At 47.1% G+C, this 18,123-nt stretch overlaps 1 protein-coding gene across 14 annotated transcripts in view; it reads left to right on the forward strand.

Annotated features, from left to right (window-relative positions):
- rapgef2 (Rap guanine nucleotide exchange factor (GEF) 2) overlaps positions 1-18,123 on the forward strand; it is a 562,209-nt gene that overhangs the window by 436,252 nt on the left and 107,834 nt on the right. For all 14 annotated transcript variants that reach the window (XM_038792314.1, XM_038792318.1, XM_038792316.1 and 11 more), the window contains one exon: positions 3,671-3,828. In XM_038792314.1, coding sequence (XP_038648242.1) covers positions 3,671-3,828 — 158 coding nt within the window. The remainder of the gene's footprint in view (positions 1-3,670; positions 3,829-18,123) is intronic.

Genomic DNA, 18,123 nt, shown 5'->3' on the forward strand with positions numbered 1-18,123 from the left:
TACTCACCCAACTGATTTTAGGAGGGGATTTTAATTGCATTTTAGATCCAAAGTTGGACCACCCAGGCATAGATCACTGGTCCCTTTGAGGATGGTGAAGGTGTTAGCAGCATTCATGGAGGCGGTGGGGGCCCCAGATCTGTGGCGATTTATGCAGCCAGGGGGCAAGGAGTTTTTGTTTTCTGTACCGATGCTCAAGGTATACTCAAGGGTTATGGCTGCTCCCTGGGCTGAAAAGTGCGGAGTACTCGGCTGTGGCATCTCTGACCACGCGCCGCATTTGGCGGACCTGAAGTTGGGAGGCGGGTTGGGAGCAACGTATGGGTTGGAAGCTGGACCTGAGACCCAAGACTTTTATTGGATCTTGGGATTTGTTCGAAGATTTCAGGGGCTAAAGGGGACTATGTGGAATTGAACGAGAACGGGATGGTCTCACCGTTGAATGTGTGGGAGGCATTAAAAGCACTAAAACAGGGGAGGGAAGAATCACCTCGTACAAGTCACACATGGATAGGGAGACCAGGAGGGAATGTCAGGAGGTGGTGGACAAGATTTTGGGTGTAGGTGGAGAGTATGCGAACGACCCAACACCAGAGCATCGGGCACGCAGGAAGAAAGGTCAAATGCAGTTTGACCTACTATCCACGAGTCTGGTGGTGCGCCAGCTGAGGCGCTTTGAAATAATATATAGGAACAGGGAGATGGCTAGCTGCCTGTTTGCTCCTCAGTTAAGGCGACAGGAGATTGTGACGGTATGGGAGCCGGGGGGGTGGCCTAGTTTCTGCCGCAGAAAAAGTCATTGAGGTGACTACCAGGGAATACTCATCAGGAGTCTATTCTAGAACGTAAGAACTAGGAGCAGGAGTAGGCCATATGGCCCCTCGAGCCTGCTCCGCCATTCAATGAGATCATGGCTGATCTTTTGTGGACTCAGTTCCACTTTCCGGCCGGAACACCATAACCCTTAATCCCTTTATTCTTCAAAAAACTATCTATCCTTATCTTAAAAACATTTAATGAAGGAGCCTCAACTGCTTCACTGGGCAAGGAATTCCATAGATTAACAACCCTTTGGGTGAAGAAGTTCCTCCTAAACTCAGTCCTAAATCCCCTTATTTTGAGGCTATGCCCCCTAGTTCTGCTTTCACCCGCCAGTGGAAACACCCTGCCTGCATCTATCCTATCTACTCCCTTCATAATTTTATATGTTTCTATAAGATCCCCCTCTCACCCTTCTAAATGCCAACGAGTACAATCCCAGTCTACACAACCTCTCCTCGTAATCCAACCCCTTCAGCTCTAGGATTAACCTAGTGAATCTCCTCTGCACACCCTCCAGTGCCAGTACGTCCTTTCTCAGGTAAGGAGACCAAAACTGAACACGATACTCCAGGTGTGGCCTCACTAACACCTTATACAATTGCAGCATAACCTCCCTAGTCTTAAACCCCATCCCTCTAGCAATGAAGGACAAAATTCCATTTGCCTTCTTAATCACCTGTTGCGCCTGTAAACAAACTTTTTGAAACTCGTGCACGAGCACACCCAGATCTCTCTGCACAGCAGCAAGTTTTAATATTTTATCATTTAGATAATAATCCCTTTTGCTGTTATTCCTACCAAAATGGATAACCACACATTTGTCAACATTGTATTCAATCTGCCAGACCCTAGCCCATTCACGTAACCTATCCAAATCCCTCTGCAGACTTCCGGTATCCTCTGCACTTTTTGCTTTATTCTAGTAGATTTTTTAAAATTGTGGCTTATTCATTTAAGTTTTTGGTCAGTGGTTGTTTGTGTGGGACTTGTCGCCCTTGTCCGTCATTTGTGTAATGCCACTTTGCAGCCCAAACTTGGATGCTGCCCAGATCTTTCTGCATATGTGCATAGACTACTTTATTATCGGAAGATTTGCAAATGGAACACATCAATGCACATCTCCACTTCTGACCTTGTAATAGAGAGTTGGTAATTGATGAAGCATTTGGAGATGGTTGGGCTGAGGATGTGATGTTGCCCTGAGGAACCCATGCAATGATCCCCTGACATTGAGATGTGATTGATCTCCAGCTGTGGCTTTCTCCAAAAATAAGAAGGCTGAAAGGTGACTTAATAGAGGTCTTCAAAATTATGAAGAGATTTGATGGGACACATGTAGAGAACATGTTTCAACTGGCTTTAAATATAAGATGATCATTAATAAATTTAATAATGAAGTTAGGAGGAACGTTGTTACTTTGAGAGTGGTTAGAATGTGGAATTTGCTAGTTGAGCAAATATCATAGATACTTTTTAAGAGGAAGCTAGATAAGAACATAAGGAAGAAAGGAATGGAAGGATATGTTGATGTGTGAGATGAAGTCAGGTAAGAGGAAACTCATGTGGAGCATGGCCGGTATTCTGTTCACAATCTTTGTATTGTATTTGATCTGAAATCAGCTTTCAATTACATAGCCGCACCATCACTACTGCCATCTATTTCCACCTCCATGACATTAGCCAACTCCACCCTGCCTCAGCTCATCCTGCGAAACCCTTATCTATGTCTTTGTGACCTCCAACGGTTTGACTATTTCAACACATTCCTGGTCATTCTATCCTTCCTAAACCTGAGATCATTCAAAACCTTACTGCCCATGTCTTAATCCATATCAAGTCCCATTCACACATCACCTCTGTGCCCACTGACCTACATTGACTTCCAGTTATGCTGCACCTCAATTGCAAAATCTTCATCCTTATTTTCAGATCCTTCCAAGGTCTAGTTCCTCCCCATCTTTGTTATCTCTTCAAACCTCACAACCCTCCAAGGTATCTGCTGCTCTAATTCTAGACTCTTGAGAATTCCCAATTTTAATCACTTCAATATAGGTGCCCATGCCTTCAGCTGTCAAGGTCCCATGCTCTGGAGTTCCCTCCTTAAGCCATTCTGCCTCTCTACTCCTTATTATTCATTTAAGATACTCCTTAAAATTGATCTCTGGCATGGCAGCACGGTGGTGCAGGGGGTTAGCACTGCTGCCTCACAGCACCGAGGTTCCAGGTTCGATCCTGGCTCTGGGTCACTGTCTGTGAGGAGTTTGCACATTTTTCCCATGTTTGCTTGAGTTTCGCCCCCATAACCCAAAGATGTGCAGGCTAGGTGGATTGGCCATGCTAAATTGCCCCTTAATTGGAAAAAAATGAATTGGATACTCTAAAAGATTTTTTTTTTTTTAATTGATCTCTGACCAAGAATTTGGTCATCTATCCAAATATCTCCTTATTTGGCTTTGTATTTGCTTTATAATGCTCCAAGTATTGGCCTTGAGATATTTTCCGATGTTGAAGGTGCTATATAATTGCAAGTTAGAGTTATAGACCTTTTACAGCCCTCAACCCATTGTATCCATCCCAGCCATCAAGCACTTATTTAATCTAATCTCTTTTTCCAGCACTTGGCCTGTAGCCTTGTTTGCTATGGCATTTCCAAGTCCTCATCTAAATGCTTCTTAAATGTTTTCAGGGTTCCCACCTCTACCACCCTTTCAGGCAGGGAGTTCAGTTGCTATTGCATAGGCCTTTTAGGCTTAATGGTGATTTTCAGTGCTGTTGATACTATGCCAGTTTATGATTTAAGATGAACAATATTGATCCAGTATTTACTAGTGTCTCTTTTGCTTCTTAGTGACATTGGTATTGGGCAGTCCCAGGATGACAGCATTGTAGGGTTGAAGCAGTCCAGGTATATTGCACCTGCATTACCTGTAAGCGGCACCTTATCATCCAGTAATCCTGACCTGTTGCAGTCTCACCATCGCATTCTTGATTTTAACACCACACCAGGTGAGTGTTCATCTATTCCGAAATGAGCAGTTTAATAATTGTTCCATATGTGCCCTCTAATGTTTTTAAGAGTTTATTCATTGTAGTACGCAGAAATAGTTATTTGAGTCCATGATTATCGATATTAAAATAATTGGGTTCATTGTCGTGTTTGAAAGGGAGAAACAATGGGTTCTAAAATTCTCGATTTGGATGAGACTGACTTGAATGTGATGACTCAGAAACTTTCCACGGTAAACTGGAAAAACTGCTAATAAAATGAGAGAATAGGGCAGCAAGGTGGTGCGGTGGGTAGCACTGCTGCCTCACGGTGCCGAGGTCCCAGGTTCTATCCTGGCACTGTCGGTGTGGAGTTTGCACATTCTACCCGTGTTTGCATGGGTTTTGCCCCCACAGCCCAAAAATGTGCAGGCTAGGTGGATTGGTCCCTTAATTGGAAAAAATGAATTGGGTACTCTAAAATTTAAATAAATAAATAAAATGAAAGAAGATAAGTTGGAGATGTTCATTAAAATGTAATATGACACAGAACCAGTTTATGCCCTTAAGTGGAAATAGATTCAAATGCCAAACGAACAGCCATGGCTAACAAAACCGGTGACAGACAACATAAAACTAAAAGAAAAAGTATTCATAAAGGCAAACCATATCATATATCCTGGGAAATGGGAAAGATACAAAGAACAACAACAGGTGATTTAAAAAAAGATGGTGAGAGCGACAAACGGAATTTAAGTTGCAAGAGATGCTAAAGTCCATAGATTTTTTACAACGTTGGTGTCACATTTGACCCTGAGATGGGCTTCCAACCTACTATTCGCATCACCCCTAAGAACCTTTCTAGCATTTTGCTCCTGCCTCAACTCATATACTATCGAAGCCCTCCCTCAATCATGTCTTTGTTATCTCTAGGCTTGACTGTTCCAAAGTACTCTTGGTCCCCCGCATTTAAAACACCATAAACTTGAAGTCAACCAAAGTTCTGATGCTCTTGTCTTAACTTGTACCAAGACCTGTTCATCTATCACCCTTGAGTTCATTGACCTACATTGGCTCCTGGTCAAAATCAGCATTGTGATCTTAAAGGGCAGCATGGTGGTTAGCATAAATGCTTCACAGCTCCAGGGTCCCAGGTTCGATTCCCGGCTGGGTCACTGTCTGTGTGGAGTCTGCACGTCCTCCCTGTGTGTGCGTGGGTTTCCTCCGGGTGCTCCGGTTTCCTCCCACAGTCCAAAGATGTGCGGGTTAGGTGGATTGGCCATGCTAAATTGCCCGTAGTGTCCTAAAAAAAAGTAAGGTTAAGAGGGGGGGGGGGGGGTCGTTGGGTTACGGGTATAGGGTGGATACGTGGGTTTGAGTAGGGTGATCATTGCTCGGCACAACATCGAGGGCCGAAGGGCTTGTTCTGTGCTGTACTGTTCTATAATCTATATCTATATCTAAATGTCTTGAAATACTTCCATGGTTTGTAATCTTCTCCAACCCAACATATGTGATATCTGTGCTCCTCTAATTCTGGTCTCATGAGCATCACCAGTTTTAAAAGCTTTACCTTTAAAATCGTTCTTTCAGTTACTTCCGCCCCAACACTGGAATTCCCTTCCTAAATCGCTCCTTCCTGCCTCATTTTCCTCCTTTATGACACTCCTTAAAACCAATGACTTCCATCAAGCTTCTGGCCATCTGACCCAATGTCTGTATATGTGCCTTACTGTCGTATTTTGTTTCATAATGCTCCTCTGAAATCACTTGTTGAATGCACTGTACAAATATAGGTTGTTGTTGTATTATGTTCAGAAATGGACCATAAAATGATAGCACAGAAGGAGGCTGGTATTGTACCATGTTTGCTCTCTGCGAGAGCAGCTGGACTAGTTCAACTCTCCTGCCTTTGCACTGTAGCCATGTTAATCTTTTCAGGTAATTATCCGATTCATGGAATCATAGAATTTACAGTGCAGAAGGAGACCATTTGGCCCATCGTGTCCGCACGGCCCTTGGAAAGAGCACCCTACCCAAGTCCACACCTCTACCCTATTCCCATAACCCAGTAACCCCACCCCACCTTTTGGACATTAAGGACAATTTCACATGGCCAATCCACCTAACCTGCACATTTTTGGACTGTGGGAGGAAACCGGGGCACCCGGAGGAAACCCACACAGACACGGGGAGAAGGTGCAGACTCCCCCACAGACAGTGACCCAAGCTAGGAATCAAACCTGGGACCCTCGATCTCTGAAGCAACTGTGCTAACCACTGTGCTGCCTGTTGTGTTATGAATTCTGGGATAACAAAGGTTGCAACTGGATGCAGCTTTGACCAAAAGATACTCCAGACCCTGAAGTCAGTTCAATCTGATTTATTGAATCAGTAGCACAGTTAGCAAAGTTCTCTGAGTTCGACTGTCTGCTAACCTAAGTGTGGTTACTCTGTCTGATTGCACCAGATTAGCTCTTAGCCACGTGCTGGAGGTGTGATACTGTAAATACACCCTGACTCACTGTGTAGATGTTCATCAGTGGAAAGAGGCGGAGTGTGAGTGCCTCGTGCCTTTTATAGTAAGATACCTCCCCTGAGTGTCCTGCCTGCTCATTGGTCATGTCCTGTTCTCTGTGTTCATTAGCTGCCTGTCTGTACATCATTATCTGCAAGTCTGCATATCATGACATTGCCGTGCTGCCCCTTTGGAAGTCATGTTTGTCTCTACCTCCACCACTCACTCAGGCTGTGCATTCCAGATCCTAACCACTGGATAAAAATGTTTTTCCTCAGGTCATCTCTGGTCCTTTTGCCAATCGCCTTAAAATCGATATGCTTTGCTTCTTGACTCTTGCGCCAATGGGAACAGTTTCTCTCAATTTATTCTGTCCAGCCGCCTCATGATTTTTAAAAAATAAATTTAGAGTACCCAATTATTTTTTCCAATTAAGGGGCAATTTAGCGTGGCCAATTCACCTAACCTGCACATCTTTGGGTTGTGGGGGCGAAACCCACGCAGACACGGGGAGAATGTGAAAACTCCACACGGACAATGACCCAGGGCCGGGATTCGAACCCGGGTCCTCAGTGCCGTAGGCAGCAATGCTAACCACTGTGCCACCGTGCTGCCCGCCCCCTCATGATTTTGTTCACTTATCCATCAGATTTTGTCTCCACTTCCTCTTTAAGAAGAACCCCAATTTATCCTCATAACTGAAGTCCCTTATCTTTGAGGCCATTTTCATAACCTTTTCCACAACACATTTAATGCTTTGGGCATGCTATTCCAGTTATGATTGAACCAGTGTTTTTTAACATTGCATTTCCTTCTTTTTGTACTAAAACTCATCTATTTATAAAAGCTCACGGTTATGTATGCCTTATTAGCTGCTCTTTCAACCTGTCCTGCCATGTTCAATGATTTGTGCACATATACCCCCAGGTCCCTGTGCTCCTCCACTCCCTTTACAATTGTATCCTTATTTTGTATTGCCTTTCCTCATTCTTCCTACTAAAATGAATCATTTCACAAGGTGATCAGGATCCCATTGAAAAGGTCAGAATTCGCCACAAAATTAATATTGAATATGAGATAGGGACTCAACAAAAGTAACATCAGCAATGTCAAAAATAATGGAACTAAAGTGTGGAAAACTAAAAACCAGAACTAGATAGTTTCCATCCCAGGGTTTTAAAGGAAGTACGTGAAAGCATTGCAGATGGCCTAACTAGACTAAATTTCACTTGATGTGAGAGCTTTCATTGAGGTTTAAAAATTGCATACGGCACATATTTAAGAAAGATGAGAGAGGGAAAGCAGCGAATTGCAGACCAGTTAGCCAAACATCTGTTGTTGGAAATGACTAGGGTCTATAATTAAGGATAGGGCGACTGAACACATTGAAGATTTTCAGCTGATCAGAGAGAGGGACAGCAGTGATGTGTAAAGCAGTGCATCTCAAACTACCTGACGTGGCGGACCGGTAGTTTTTTTTTTTCAATGTGCCAGGGACCGTTGAGCGAAACAAGCCAATCCAGGATTACTGTCTCTTTCTTTTCTGGAAGCACTCCAAGTACCGGCAGACGATGGCTCGCGCACCGGTACACGTACCACACTTTGAGAAGCACTGGTGTAAAGGATAGGTCATGCCTGACAAACCTGATTGAATTTTTGAAGAGGTGACTCAAGTCATGGACTGGAGAATGCTGTGGATGTCTTTTATATAGACTTATAGATTGTTATCTAAAGTTGAAAGTTGAATCCCATAGAATTGGAAGGTAAATTATGGATCTGATTTGGAACTGAACTCTATTTGAAAGAATGTGATTAATGGTGTCCTGCAAATGTCTCTGTTGGGGTCCCAATTACTGGTAATGACCATGTATATTTACGAATTTCAAGATAGGGTCAGAAGCTACATTTCACAAAAATACGTGGCATTGTAAGCACTGTAAATGGAAACGCAAAATTACTGGAGTTACCGATAGGTTAAGTAAATGGGCAAAACTGTGGAAAATGGATTTCAGTGTGGACAAATGTGAGGCCAACCACTTTGGACCTAAAAATTATAGAGTACATTCTTTTTTTAAAAAACATTTTTATTAGTATTTTCCAGTTTTTACAGAGCATCCGCACAAGTGTACCTGGTATATAGAAATAAAATTGATTCTTAGTTACCTAGCCGCCCCGCCCGCCATCACCGCCACGATCACCTTTCCTCTGTTGGTAGCTTATTTTACCTTTTAGTGTTGACTCCTGCCCTGGGCATCACATACTGCGTTCACTGCCCGTGTTTATTAGTTCCTCTAGTAGTGTGTCTCTCAGGGCCCTGGGGTATCTTGCTGTTTCCTTGTGGAGAAAGTGTTTGATTTGGAGATGCCCGAGTTCCTGTCCTATCGGTAGGTCCAGGTCCTCTGTCAGTTCGCCCAGGGTCGCGAGTCTGTCCCCTACATAAAACTCCAGTCCTGGCTCCATTTTTTAATGGTGGCGTCGATCATGGCTGGTGGGAATTTGTGCTTGCCACAGATGGTGGCCACAAGGGACATCTCTGATAAACCAAAATGTTGCCTCATTTGGTTCCATCTTCAGTGTGGCGACCCCACTGGGAAGGGTGTGTACATTGTCGGGGGGGTGGAAGCGCTGCCATGGCGAGGGCCCGGAGGCTCTTTCCCTTGCAGGAGGATACCTCCAGCCTCACCCATTCCGTGTTGGGTTCTGAAATCCATCCGCTCACCCTCTCAGCTGTGGCTGCCCAGTGGTAGTATTGTAGATTCGGCAGGGCCAGACCACCCATATTTTTTCTCCTTTGCAGTGTCAGTTTACGGATTCTTGGGTTCTTACCCCCACACACACATGCCATGATTATTTTGTCTATGTCATGTTAATCGTCTGCACTCTCCCCGCCAGGGAGAGCGGAAGTGCATCCCATCTCTGTAGGTCCTTTTTAACTTCCTCTGCCAGACTGGTCAGATTCCACTTATGGATCTGTGTCCAGCCATGGGCTATCTAGATCCCCAGGTAGCTGAATTTGTTTTGGGCTAGTTTGAATGGTAGTCCCTCCAGCTCTGTCCCTCCCCCATTCGGGTTCACCAGGAATGCCTCATTCTTGCCCAGGCTGGTTTGTAGCCCAAGATGGCTCCGAACTCTTCCAGAAGTTGCATGATTGCCTTCAGGCTGTTCTGTGGGTCCGAGACGTAGAGGAGCAGGTCATCCACATAGAGCAACACTCTGTGTTCTCTGCCCCCTCTTTGCTTTTCAAGTCTCGCAGTGCGATCGCTCGGGTTTGTGTGCCAGGTCGAACAGGAGCGGGAATAGTGGGCATCCCTGCCTTGTTCCTCTGTGCAGCTGGAAGCACTCAGAGCTGGTGGTGTTGGTCCAAACGCTCGCCTTGGGGGCATTTTAAAGGAGTTTCACCCATGAAGTGAATCCTGTCCCGAGCCCAAACCACTCCAGTACCTCGAGGAGGTACTACCATTCGACTCTGTCGAAGGCCTTTTCAGCCTACAGGGAAATAATCACCTCTGGTGTTCTCTCCCCGGATGGGGTCATTAATGCATTTAGCAACTGCCTGATGTTTGCAGTTAGCTGTCCACCCTTGACAAGCCCATCTGATGCTCTGCAACCACGTCCAGTATGCAGTTCTCCAGTCTTTTGGCCAGAACTTTCACGAGTATCTTCGCGTCTACATTGAGTAGCAAAATGGGTCTGTACAATCCACATTCTGTCGGGTCTTTGTCTTTTTTTGGGTATCAACGATATGGTGGCTGTGTTAGTGTTGGAGACAGGGTGCCCCTCGCTGGGAGTCTGCATGTCCCGTAGGTGTGGGGCTAGGGCTGGTACGCATTCCTTATAGAAGTCCGCCGAGAAGCCGTTGGAACCCGGCACCTTCCCCGCCTTCATGGAGCAGATGGTCTCTATGATCTCACCCAGTGCCTCGGTGAGTACCGTCCGGTGGCCCGGACTTCAGTCGTAATAAAGTGCTTCAAGAGGTTGGTCGTGAAGTGCATCACCTCCATACTCCCAGAACGCCTTGATCAACTGCAATTCGCATACCGCCGCAAGCGAGCCACAGCAGACACCATTTCCCTGGCCCTACACACATTCCTGGAGCATCTCGACAACAAGGACTCCACATCAGACTCCTATTCATTGACTACAGCTCCGCCTTCAACACCATAATCCCAGCCAAGCTCATGTCAAAGCTCCAAAACCTAGGACTTAGCTCCTCACTCTGCAACTGGATCCTCGACTTTCTGACCCACAGACCACAATCAGTAAGAATAAACAACACCACCTCCACAATAGTCCTCAGTACCGGGGCCCCGCAAGGCTGCGTACTTAGCCCCCTACTCTACTCCCTGTACACACATGACTGCGTGGCAAAATTGGGTTCCAACTCCATCTACAAGTTTGCTGACAATACAACCATAGTGGCCCGGATCTCGAATAACGACGAGTCAGAATACAGGAGAGAGATAGAGAACCTTGTGGAGTGGTGCAGCGACAACAATCTCCCTCAATGCCAGCAAAACTAAAGAGCTGGTCATTGACTTCAGGAAGCAAAGTACTGTACACACCCCTGTCAGCATCAACGGGGCCGAGGTGAAGATGGTTAGCAGTTTCAAATTCCTAGGAGTACACATCATCAAACATCTGTCCTGGTCCACCCATGGCGATGCTACCACAATAAAGCACAACAGTGCCTATGCTTCCTCAGGAAACTAAGGAAATTCGCATGTCCACATTAACTCTTACCAACATTTACAGGTGCACCACAGAAAGCATCCTATCTGGCTGCATCACAGCCTGGTCTGGCAACTGCTCAGCCCAGGACTGCAAGAAATTTCAGACAGTCGTGAACACAGCCCAGTCCATCTCACAAACCTGTCTCCCATCTATTGACTCCATCTACACCTCCCGCTGCCTGGGGAAAGCGGGCATCATAATCAAAGACCCCTCCCACCTGGTTTACTCACTCTTCCAACTTCTTCCATCGGGCAGGAGATACAGAAGTCTGAGAACAGCTTCTTCTCCACTGTTACCAGACTCCTAAACGACCCTCATTAACACTGCACCCCTATATGCTTCACCCGATGCCTGGAGAGAACAGCATACCAAATCGCATCCCGTCCTTGTTCAAAGCCAACTTCATCTGGTTAAACTCAACCCTTTGTTTTGCCAGATCCGCCTCAATGTCCTGGTAAATTCAGATTTTGTGGCTTTCCAAGGTGCTCACATTCGTCTATCGTGGCCACCGCAGGAACCTCTCACTATCCTGATATCGGCGATCTTCCCGATGTTCACCCTCGGCCGCTCCCCGGCTTTGGTTTTCGACCTGAGCGACCTGTGTGCTCTGTCGAGTTCTGGAGGGTTGGGGAAGCTGTCTCTCCTGACTAGGTTACGCAGCATTTGGGTGACGTAGTCCATCGGATCTCTGCCCGCAATTCCTTCTGGCAGACCAACGATCCAAATATTTTGTTGTCGGGACCTATTTTCTTTCCCCTTTCAGTTCCCTTGAGTCGTCCCAACCTTTTCACTTCTGCTTCCAGGGCGATGATCCGGTCACTCTGGTCCTTTGAGGACTTTTCCAGGCCAAGGATTGTCCTCTCCTGTGCCTCCACTTTCTTCCCCTTCCCATTGATTGTCTTTTACATGGTGACCATCGCCTCTGACTGCCACCTGGATTTCTGTCCTGATCGCCTCTTTCATGATGTCAGCTCCCTCATGAGGACGTTCTTCCATCCTTCTCCTGGTGATAGAGGGGAGCTGATGCTTGGGTTGTTGGTCTCCCCCTATCCTGGGTGGCTAGGGACCCTTCACTTGTGGGTCCACCGTCTGGTCTGTCTGCTGCTCGTGGCCCGTTTTGCCAATTCTGCCGTCTCTTTGACCCCTTAAGTTCCCATTTGCTGCCATTTTTTGTGGTTGTTCTCTTCTTGCCTTTGAGGTAAATTTGCTTTCGGGTTTTCAGGCAAAATTCACCTAAAAGTGCATTTTTGGTTCCGGTCTGGAGGAGCGCCACCTGATGTGCATCCACTCAGCACATCACCGTCATCGGAAGTCTGAGCAGAGTACTTACTAAACGCCGTAAATCTAGAATAGCGGAGGTCCAAAGTGACAAGGGGTTACAGATACATAGATCGTTAAAATTTCATGAACAGGTACAGAAAATATTTGCAACGGCTAATGGAATGCTGGCCTTATATCTGGAAGATGAGAATATAAGGGTGTAGAAGTTGTGCTTCAGCCTTACAAAGCCCTGGTTAGCCCATAGGTGGAGTACTGTGAGCAATGTGGCCATCACACCTCAAAGTTTTATCAACGTTGAAGGTCATGCAGTAGAATAACTAGATTTATGACTGGACTGCATGCACAGTATTTCCCTTTGAATTTGTACAGCAAAAAGTAGTTAATGATGAATAGAGGCAACCGATTGTGAGAACTTATTCTTGTATTTTGGTTTATGGTCAAACAAATTACTTTATAGATTGATGGTTAATAACCTTTCAAACTATTTTGATCCAAAAAATTGTTTTTTAAGGAAAAAAAGGTGATGGCATAAACTTTGGAATTTGTTGTTCTTTATTGTGTCATGTATGTGCATTAATATTATTCTAGTCTAAGTAATACACTTATTTTCCTTAGCCGGCAATGGCTTTGGAATTGCATATTTAATAATAGTAATAATCTTTTATTGTCACAAGTATGAAGTTACTGTGAAAAGCCCCTCGTCGCCACATTCTGGCGCCTGTTCGGGTAAGGTGGTAAGGAATTGAACCCGTGCTGCTGGCCTTGTTCTGCATTACAAACCAGCTATCTAGCTCACTGAGCTAAACCAGCCCGTGGTTGGCCTTGTAGTTATTTTCTCTGATTGACTTAAAAGAAATCTTTCTTGGGGGAGTAAATTTAGGAAGAAGGGAAGATGAAAGTGGCAAAATAACCGATCCAGAATTTTACGTAGTCAGTAGAGGCACCTGCCAGTCTCAACGCAGCGCAAAATCGAGTGTGGTGACATCGGGACCGCTGCCTCACGGTATTTCAGTTTGCGGGTGTGGGCAAATATGAGAAGCGTGTCCACTGGCAAATAAAGAGCCAATTAAGGCCATTAAATATCCAAGTGTTTCTATTTTTGAGAGGCCCATGTGTTTTTCCACTTGGAGCATGGGCCAAATGGGTAGGCGGGATTAGCATTTTTTCAACTTTCTGGGTCCAGGACAGGATACAAGAGCCAGAATGATCAATGCTCCAACTATCAGCACCCTGGGGGGACACTGTCTCCACCGGTTCCTGAAGCGTGTATGCTCCAGAATCTTAATCCCACCATCTGCGCATTGGTGCAGATCAAGGATGTGAAGCGGATGCATCTACCTGGACTTCATCCTCTGATGTACACTGGCACAGTGGAGGGATTTCTGGGTCATTCTGTTATCTGGATGGCGTACTATTTGAGGTAGGGAAAACATATTTAGATCTCCATACAAATCAAGAGTACATGCATTCTGGACTTCCAGTGGCAACCTTGAAGTGAGTGGTCACACACAGCGTAGCTTCGGCATGAAGGCCTAGATCTGAGCTCGTTTTTTACCTGAAAATAGGAGAATTTTGATGGGAAAGTGTAGTTGAAGATGAGGAGGAGAAATTCTCCCCGTGAGTGGCATGTCTGTTGGTAATCAGACCCGGCAGAGGAAGGTGAGAGATCTGCGGCGCAGTAGCAATTGGAAAGATGGCGGAGAGGGAAGGGTGGTTGCAGGTTGGAAAACCCCAGATGGAGCAGCTGATGGCACTTATTAAAGACGAGTTTCGCCAACAAAGAAAGGTAATGCAGGAAGACCGATCGAAGGAGCGTTTGAACCCTGAAAGGCTCGATGGAGAGGGTCAAGAAGTATTTGGAGGCACAAGGATCGTAGATGTCGGACCACAGTGATCAGGTGGTGGCATTGGAGGTGGAGGTGGGGCTCCTGGGGGACCTTTACAAGTTGAGCAAAGGTGGAAGAGCAGGAGAACAGATCTAGAAGGCAGAACCTGCATATCATCAGCCTGCCTGAAGGTGTGGAATGCACAAGTGACAGGAGATATGTCTCGAGGATGCTGGCAGGGCTGGTAGCGGAGAGGGTGCTGGACAAGGCCCCAGAAGTAGAAAGAGCTCACAGGTCTCTAATGCAGAAGCCAAGAGCGGGGGAGCCAACACGGGCGTGATTGTAAGCTGTACAAGTTTGTGGAGAAGGAAAAGATCCTGCGGTGAGCCGAGGAGAAGCGGAGCTGTGAATGGGAGGCGAACAAGGTCCGAATATACCAGGACATTGGAGCGGAGCTGGCAAAAAGGCATGCTGGGTTCAACAGGGCGAAGGCAGCTCCCTCAACATCAGATCAGTTTCAGGATGCTGTACCTGCCGAAACTATGCGTGACTTTCAAAATCCGGGAGTACTATTTTGAAACCCCAGAGGAGGCTAATGAATTTATTAAATAGCATAAACTGGGGGAGAACAGAACTTTGATGGGAGACGGAGGGATTGGCACAGTGGATTTCGGAGGACACGGGTAGTGTGACGATTGGAGGGTGGACGGGCTTTTCTTTTTTCTCGGGCGAGGGGGGTTTCATTCAGATGACTATTTGTTATGGGGTAATAAGTTTGTAAGGGGGCAACTGCCATACCCCCTTCCTCCTGCCGCCTGTGCAGGAGGGATCCTGTGGGTTTGGATGTCTTTGTTTGGGTGGGGAGGGGACGTTCACAGGGAGCCACTTGCGCAGATCAACGAAAAGAGCTGGAGGGGTAGATAGGAGGAGCTTTCGGGGCCGGAACTGGACGTGAGATGGGGGAGCAGGGCAGGACGGTAGCCTTGTGGATAGCACAATTGCTTCACAGCTCCAGGGTCCCAGGTTCGATTCCGGCTTGGGTCACTGTCTGTGTGGAGTCTGCACATCCTCCCCGTGTGTGCGTGGGTTTCCTCCGAGTGCTCCGGTTTCCTCCCACAGTCCAAAAATGTGCAGGTTAGGTGGATTGGCCATGATAAATTGCCCTTAGTGTCCAAAATTGCCCTTAGTGTTGGGTGGGGTTACTGGGTTATGGGGATACAGTGGAGGTGTTGACCTTGGGTAGGGTGCTCTTTCCAAGAGCCGGCGCAGACTCGATGGGCCGAATGGCCTCCTTCTGCACTGTAAATTCTATGATAAAATGGTCGTGAGGGATGGCTTGTGGGGGGGGGGGGGGGGGGGGGGGGGGGGGGCAATTTAGCATGGCCGATCCACCTAGCCTGCACATCTTTGGAGTTGTGGGGGTGAAACCCATGCAAACACGGGGAGAATGTGCAAACTCCCACGGACAGTGACCCAGAGCCGGGATCAAACCCTGGGACCTCGGCGCCGTGAGGCAACTGTGCTAACCACTTGCGCAACGTACTGCCCTGACGTGGCAGTGTTGGAGGAGAAGTGTGGTCATGGGCGGAGAGGGGGCCATCTTGGATGGGTCCGGAATAAGGGTAAAATTAAAGGGGACAGAATCTGTAGGGGACGATGGCGGACAGTAGAGGGGAGTGGAGACGCAAGCCTCCGGTAGGACTATCACATGGAAAGTGCGGGGCTAAAAGGGCCGGTGAAGTGATCTCAAGTCTTTGTGCACGTAAGGAGTTTGAAGGCGGGGGTGGTCTTCCTGCAGGAGATGCACCTCCAGGTGAGGGATTAGGTTGGGCTGAGAAAGGGATGGGTAGGTCAGGTATTTCACTCGGGTTTGACTCGAAAGTCGCGGGGGGTGCCATTTTGCTTAGTAACAAGGCGGGGTTTGTAAGTGCTAAGGAAGTGCAGGACCCGGATGGGAAATATGTGATAGTGAGCAGGGTGTTGGAGGGGACGCCGGTGATGTTAGTGAATGCATAAGCACCGAATTGGGACGATGTGTGTTTCGTGAGGGGTCTGCTGGGAGTGATTCCATCTTGGCCACACATCAGTTGATTATGGGAGGGGACTTTAATTGTATGTTGGATCCGATGGTGGACAGATCAAGTCCTGCGGGTGGCGAAGGGGCTGGGATGGTTTATGTAAAGGATGGGTATGATGGACCTGTGGAGTTTTAAGAATCTGGGGGAGAGGGAGTACTCCTCCCCCTCGCAAGTGTATATAAGGTATACTCCAGAATCAATTTTTTTGTGGTGAGCTGTGAGGTGTTGGAGGGGATGGTGGGGGTAAAATACATGGGGATAGTAATTCCGGACCACACTCAACATTGGCTCGATGTTTAACTTAGCTCAGGACGGGAGAATAGGCTGGGATGGAGGTTGACTCGGGGCTGTTAGTGGACATGGGGTGTTGCGATAAGGTGCAGTGGGTGATTAATATTAGGTGGACTTTTTTTAAAATATAAATTTAGAGTACCCGATTCATTTTTTCCAGTTAAGGGGCAATTTGGCATGGCCAATCCACCTACCCTGCACATCTTTTAGGTTGTGGGGCGAAACCCACACATTCACAGGGAGAATGTGCAAACTCCACACAGACTGACTCAGGGCTGGGATCGAACCTGGGACCTCGGCGCCGTGAGGCAGCAGTGCTAACCACTGCACCACCATGCTGCCCTAGGATTACGTGGAATCGAAGCAAAATGGGGAAGGAGGTGGTATCGGCAGCCGCATTCTGGGAGGCATTGAAGGCAGTGGTTCGGATGGAGATTATCTCTTTCAAGGCGCACAGAAGTAGGAAAAGGAGAGAGAAGTACGAACGATTATTGGGCAAGATAGTCGAGGTGGACAGGGAGTATTCAAGGGCCCGCACCGTGGATGGATTAGTGAAGAGAAAGAAGTTACAGTGGCAGTTGGATAGGTTGACGACTGAAGGGTGGTTGGGTAGCTACGAAGGGTGAGGGTGTTGTAGTATGAATATGGAGAGAAGGCGAGCCACATGCTAGCCCATCAGCTACGGAAGCAAGCCGCGCCTAGAGAAATCTTGGGGCTACGGGTTGGGAAGAGGGTGGTAGTGTGAGCCGGGGAAGATAAATGAGGAATTGTACAGGGCAGATCCCGGGAGGTGAGGATGGGAATATGGGACGGTTCTTGGATGGGCTGGAATTTTCATGGCTGGATGAGGAGAGGAGGTGGGCGCTAAAGGAACCTCTAGGGCTGAGGGAGGTAATGGAAAGCATAAGAGGGATGAAGTGAGGTAAGGCCCCAGGGTCGGACAGTTACCCAGTGGAATTTTATAAGGAGTTTGTGATGGAGCTGGCAGCACACCTCCTGGGGGCATTTAACGAGACGCTGGAGAAGGGGGGAGCTGTCGGAGATGATTACACTAATATCAAAGAAAGGGAATGACCCGTTAGAATGTGGGTTGTACAGGCCCATACCACTGTTGAATACGGATATATTCTTCAAGATTTCCTGGTGACTCCATACTCACCCTCACAGAGCACAGAATGCGATTGACCCTCTTCCTTCACTGCATTCAGGTCCTGTGGACTACCCCATTGCCACTGACTACAAATGCCAGCCCTGACCAAGCCTACTTTGTTAAGTGTGGAGGCCTTGTCTTTCCATCCTGCCACAGCAATATCTCCCAGCAATCACTGGCACTCTCCATAGAACCCACAGGCAGTCACCCGATTGGGTTCGGCCATTTCCACCCCTTTTGGTATGACATCTGGGTCTTGAAGACATTGCTATGTCCAGGTCACACTTTTCTGATCGCTTTTTGACCTCAGTTGTCTGTCTAAAGATCACAGAAGCTGTCTGCCAGAGTTCCTCCATGCATAGCAGCCTTCAGGGAGCTGTTTTTAAACCCCCTGCCTGCAGCTACAATTATTCAGTCACCTGCCCCCTCTCAGCGTGAGTT

The sequence above is a fragment of the Scyliorhinus canicula genome, chromosome 3, assembly GCF_902713615.1.
Source record: "Scyliorhinus canicula chromosome 3, sScyCan1.1, whole genome shotgun sequence".
Classification (NCBI taxonomy): Eukaryota; Metazoa; Chordata; class Chondrichthyes; order Carcharhiniformes; family Scyliorhinidae; genus Scyliorhinus; species Scyliorhinus canicula.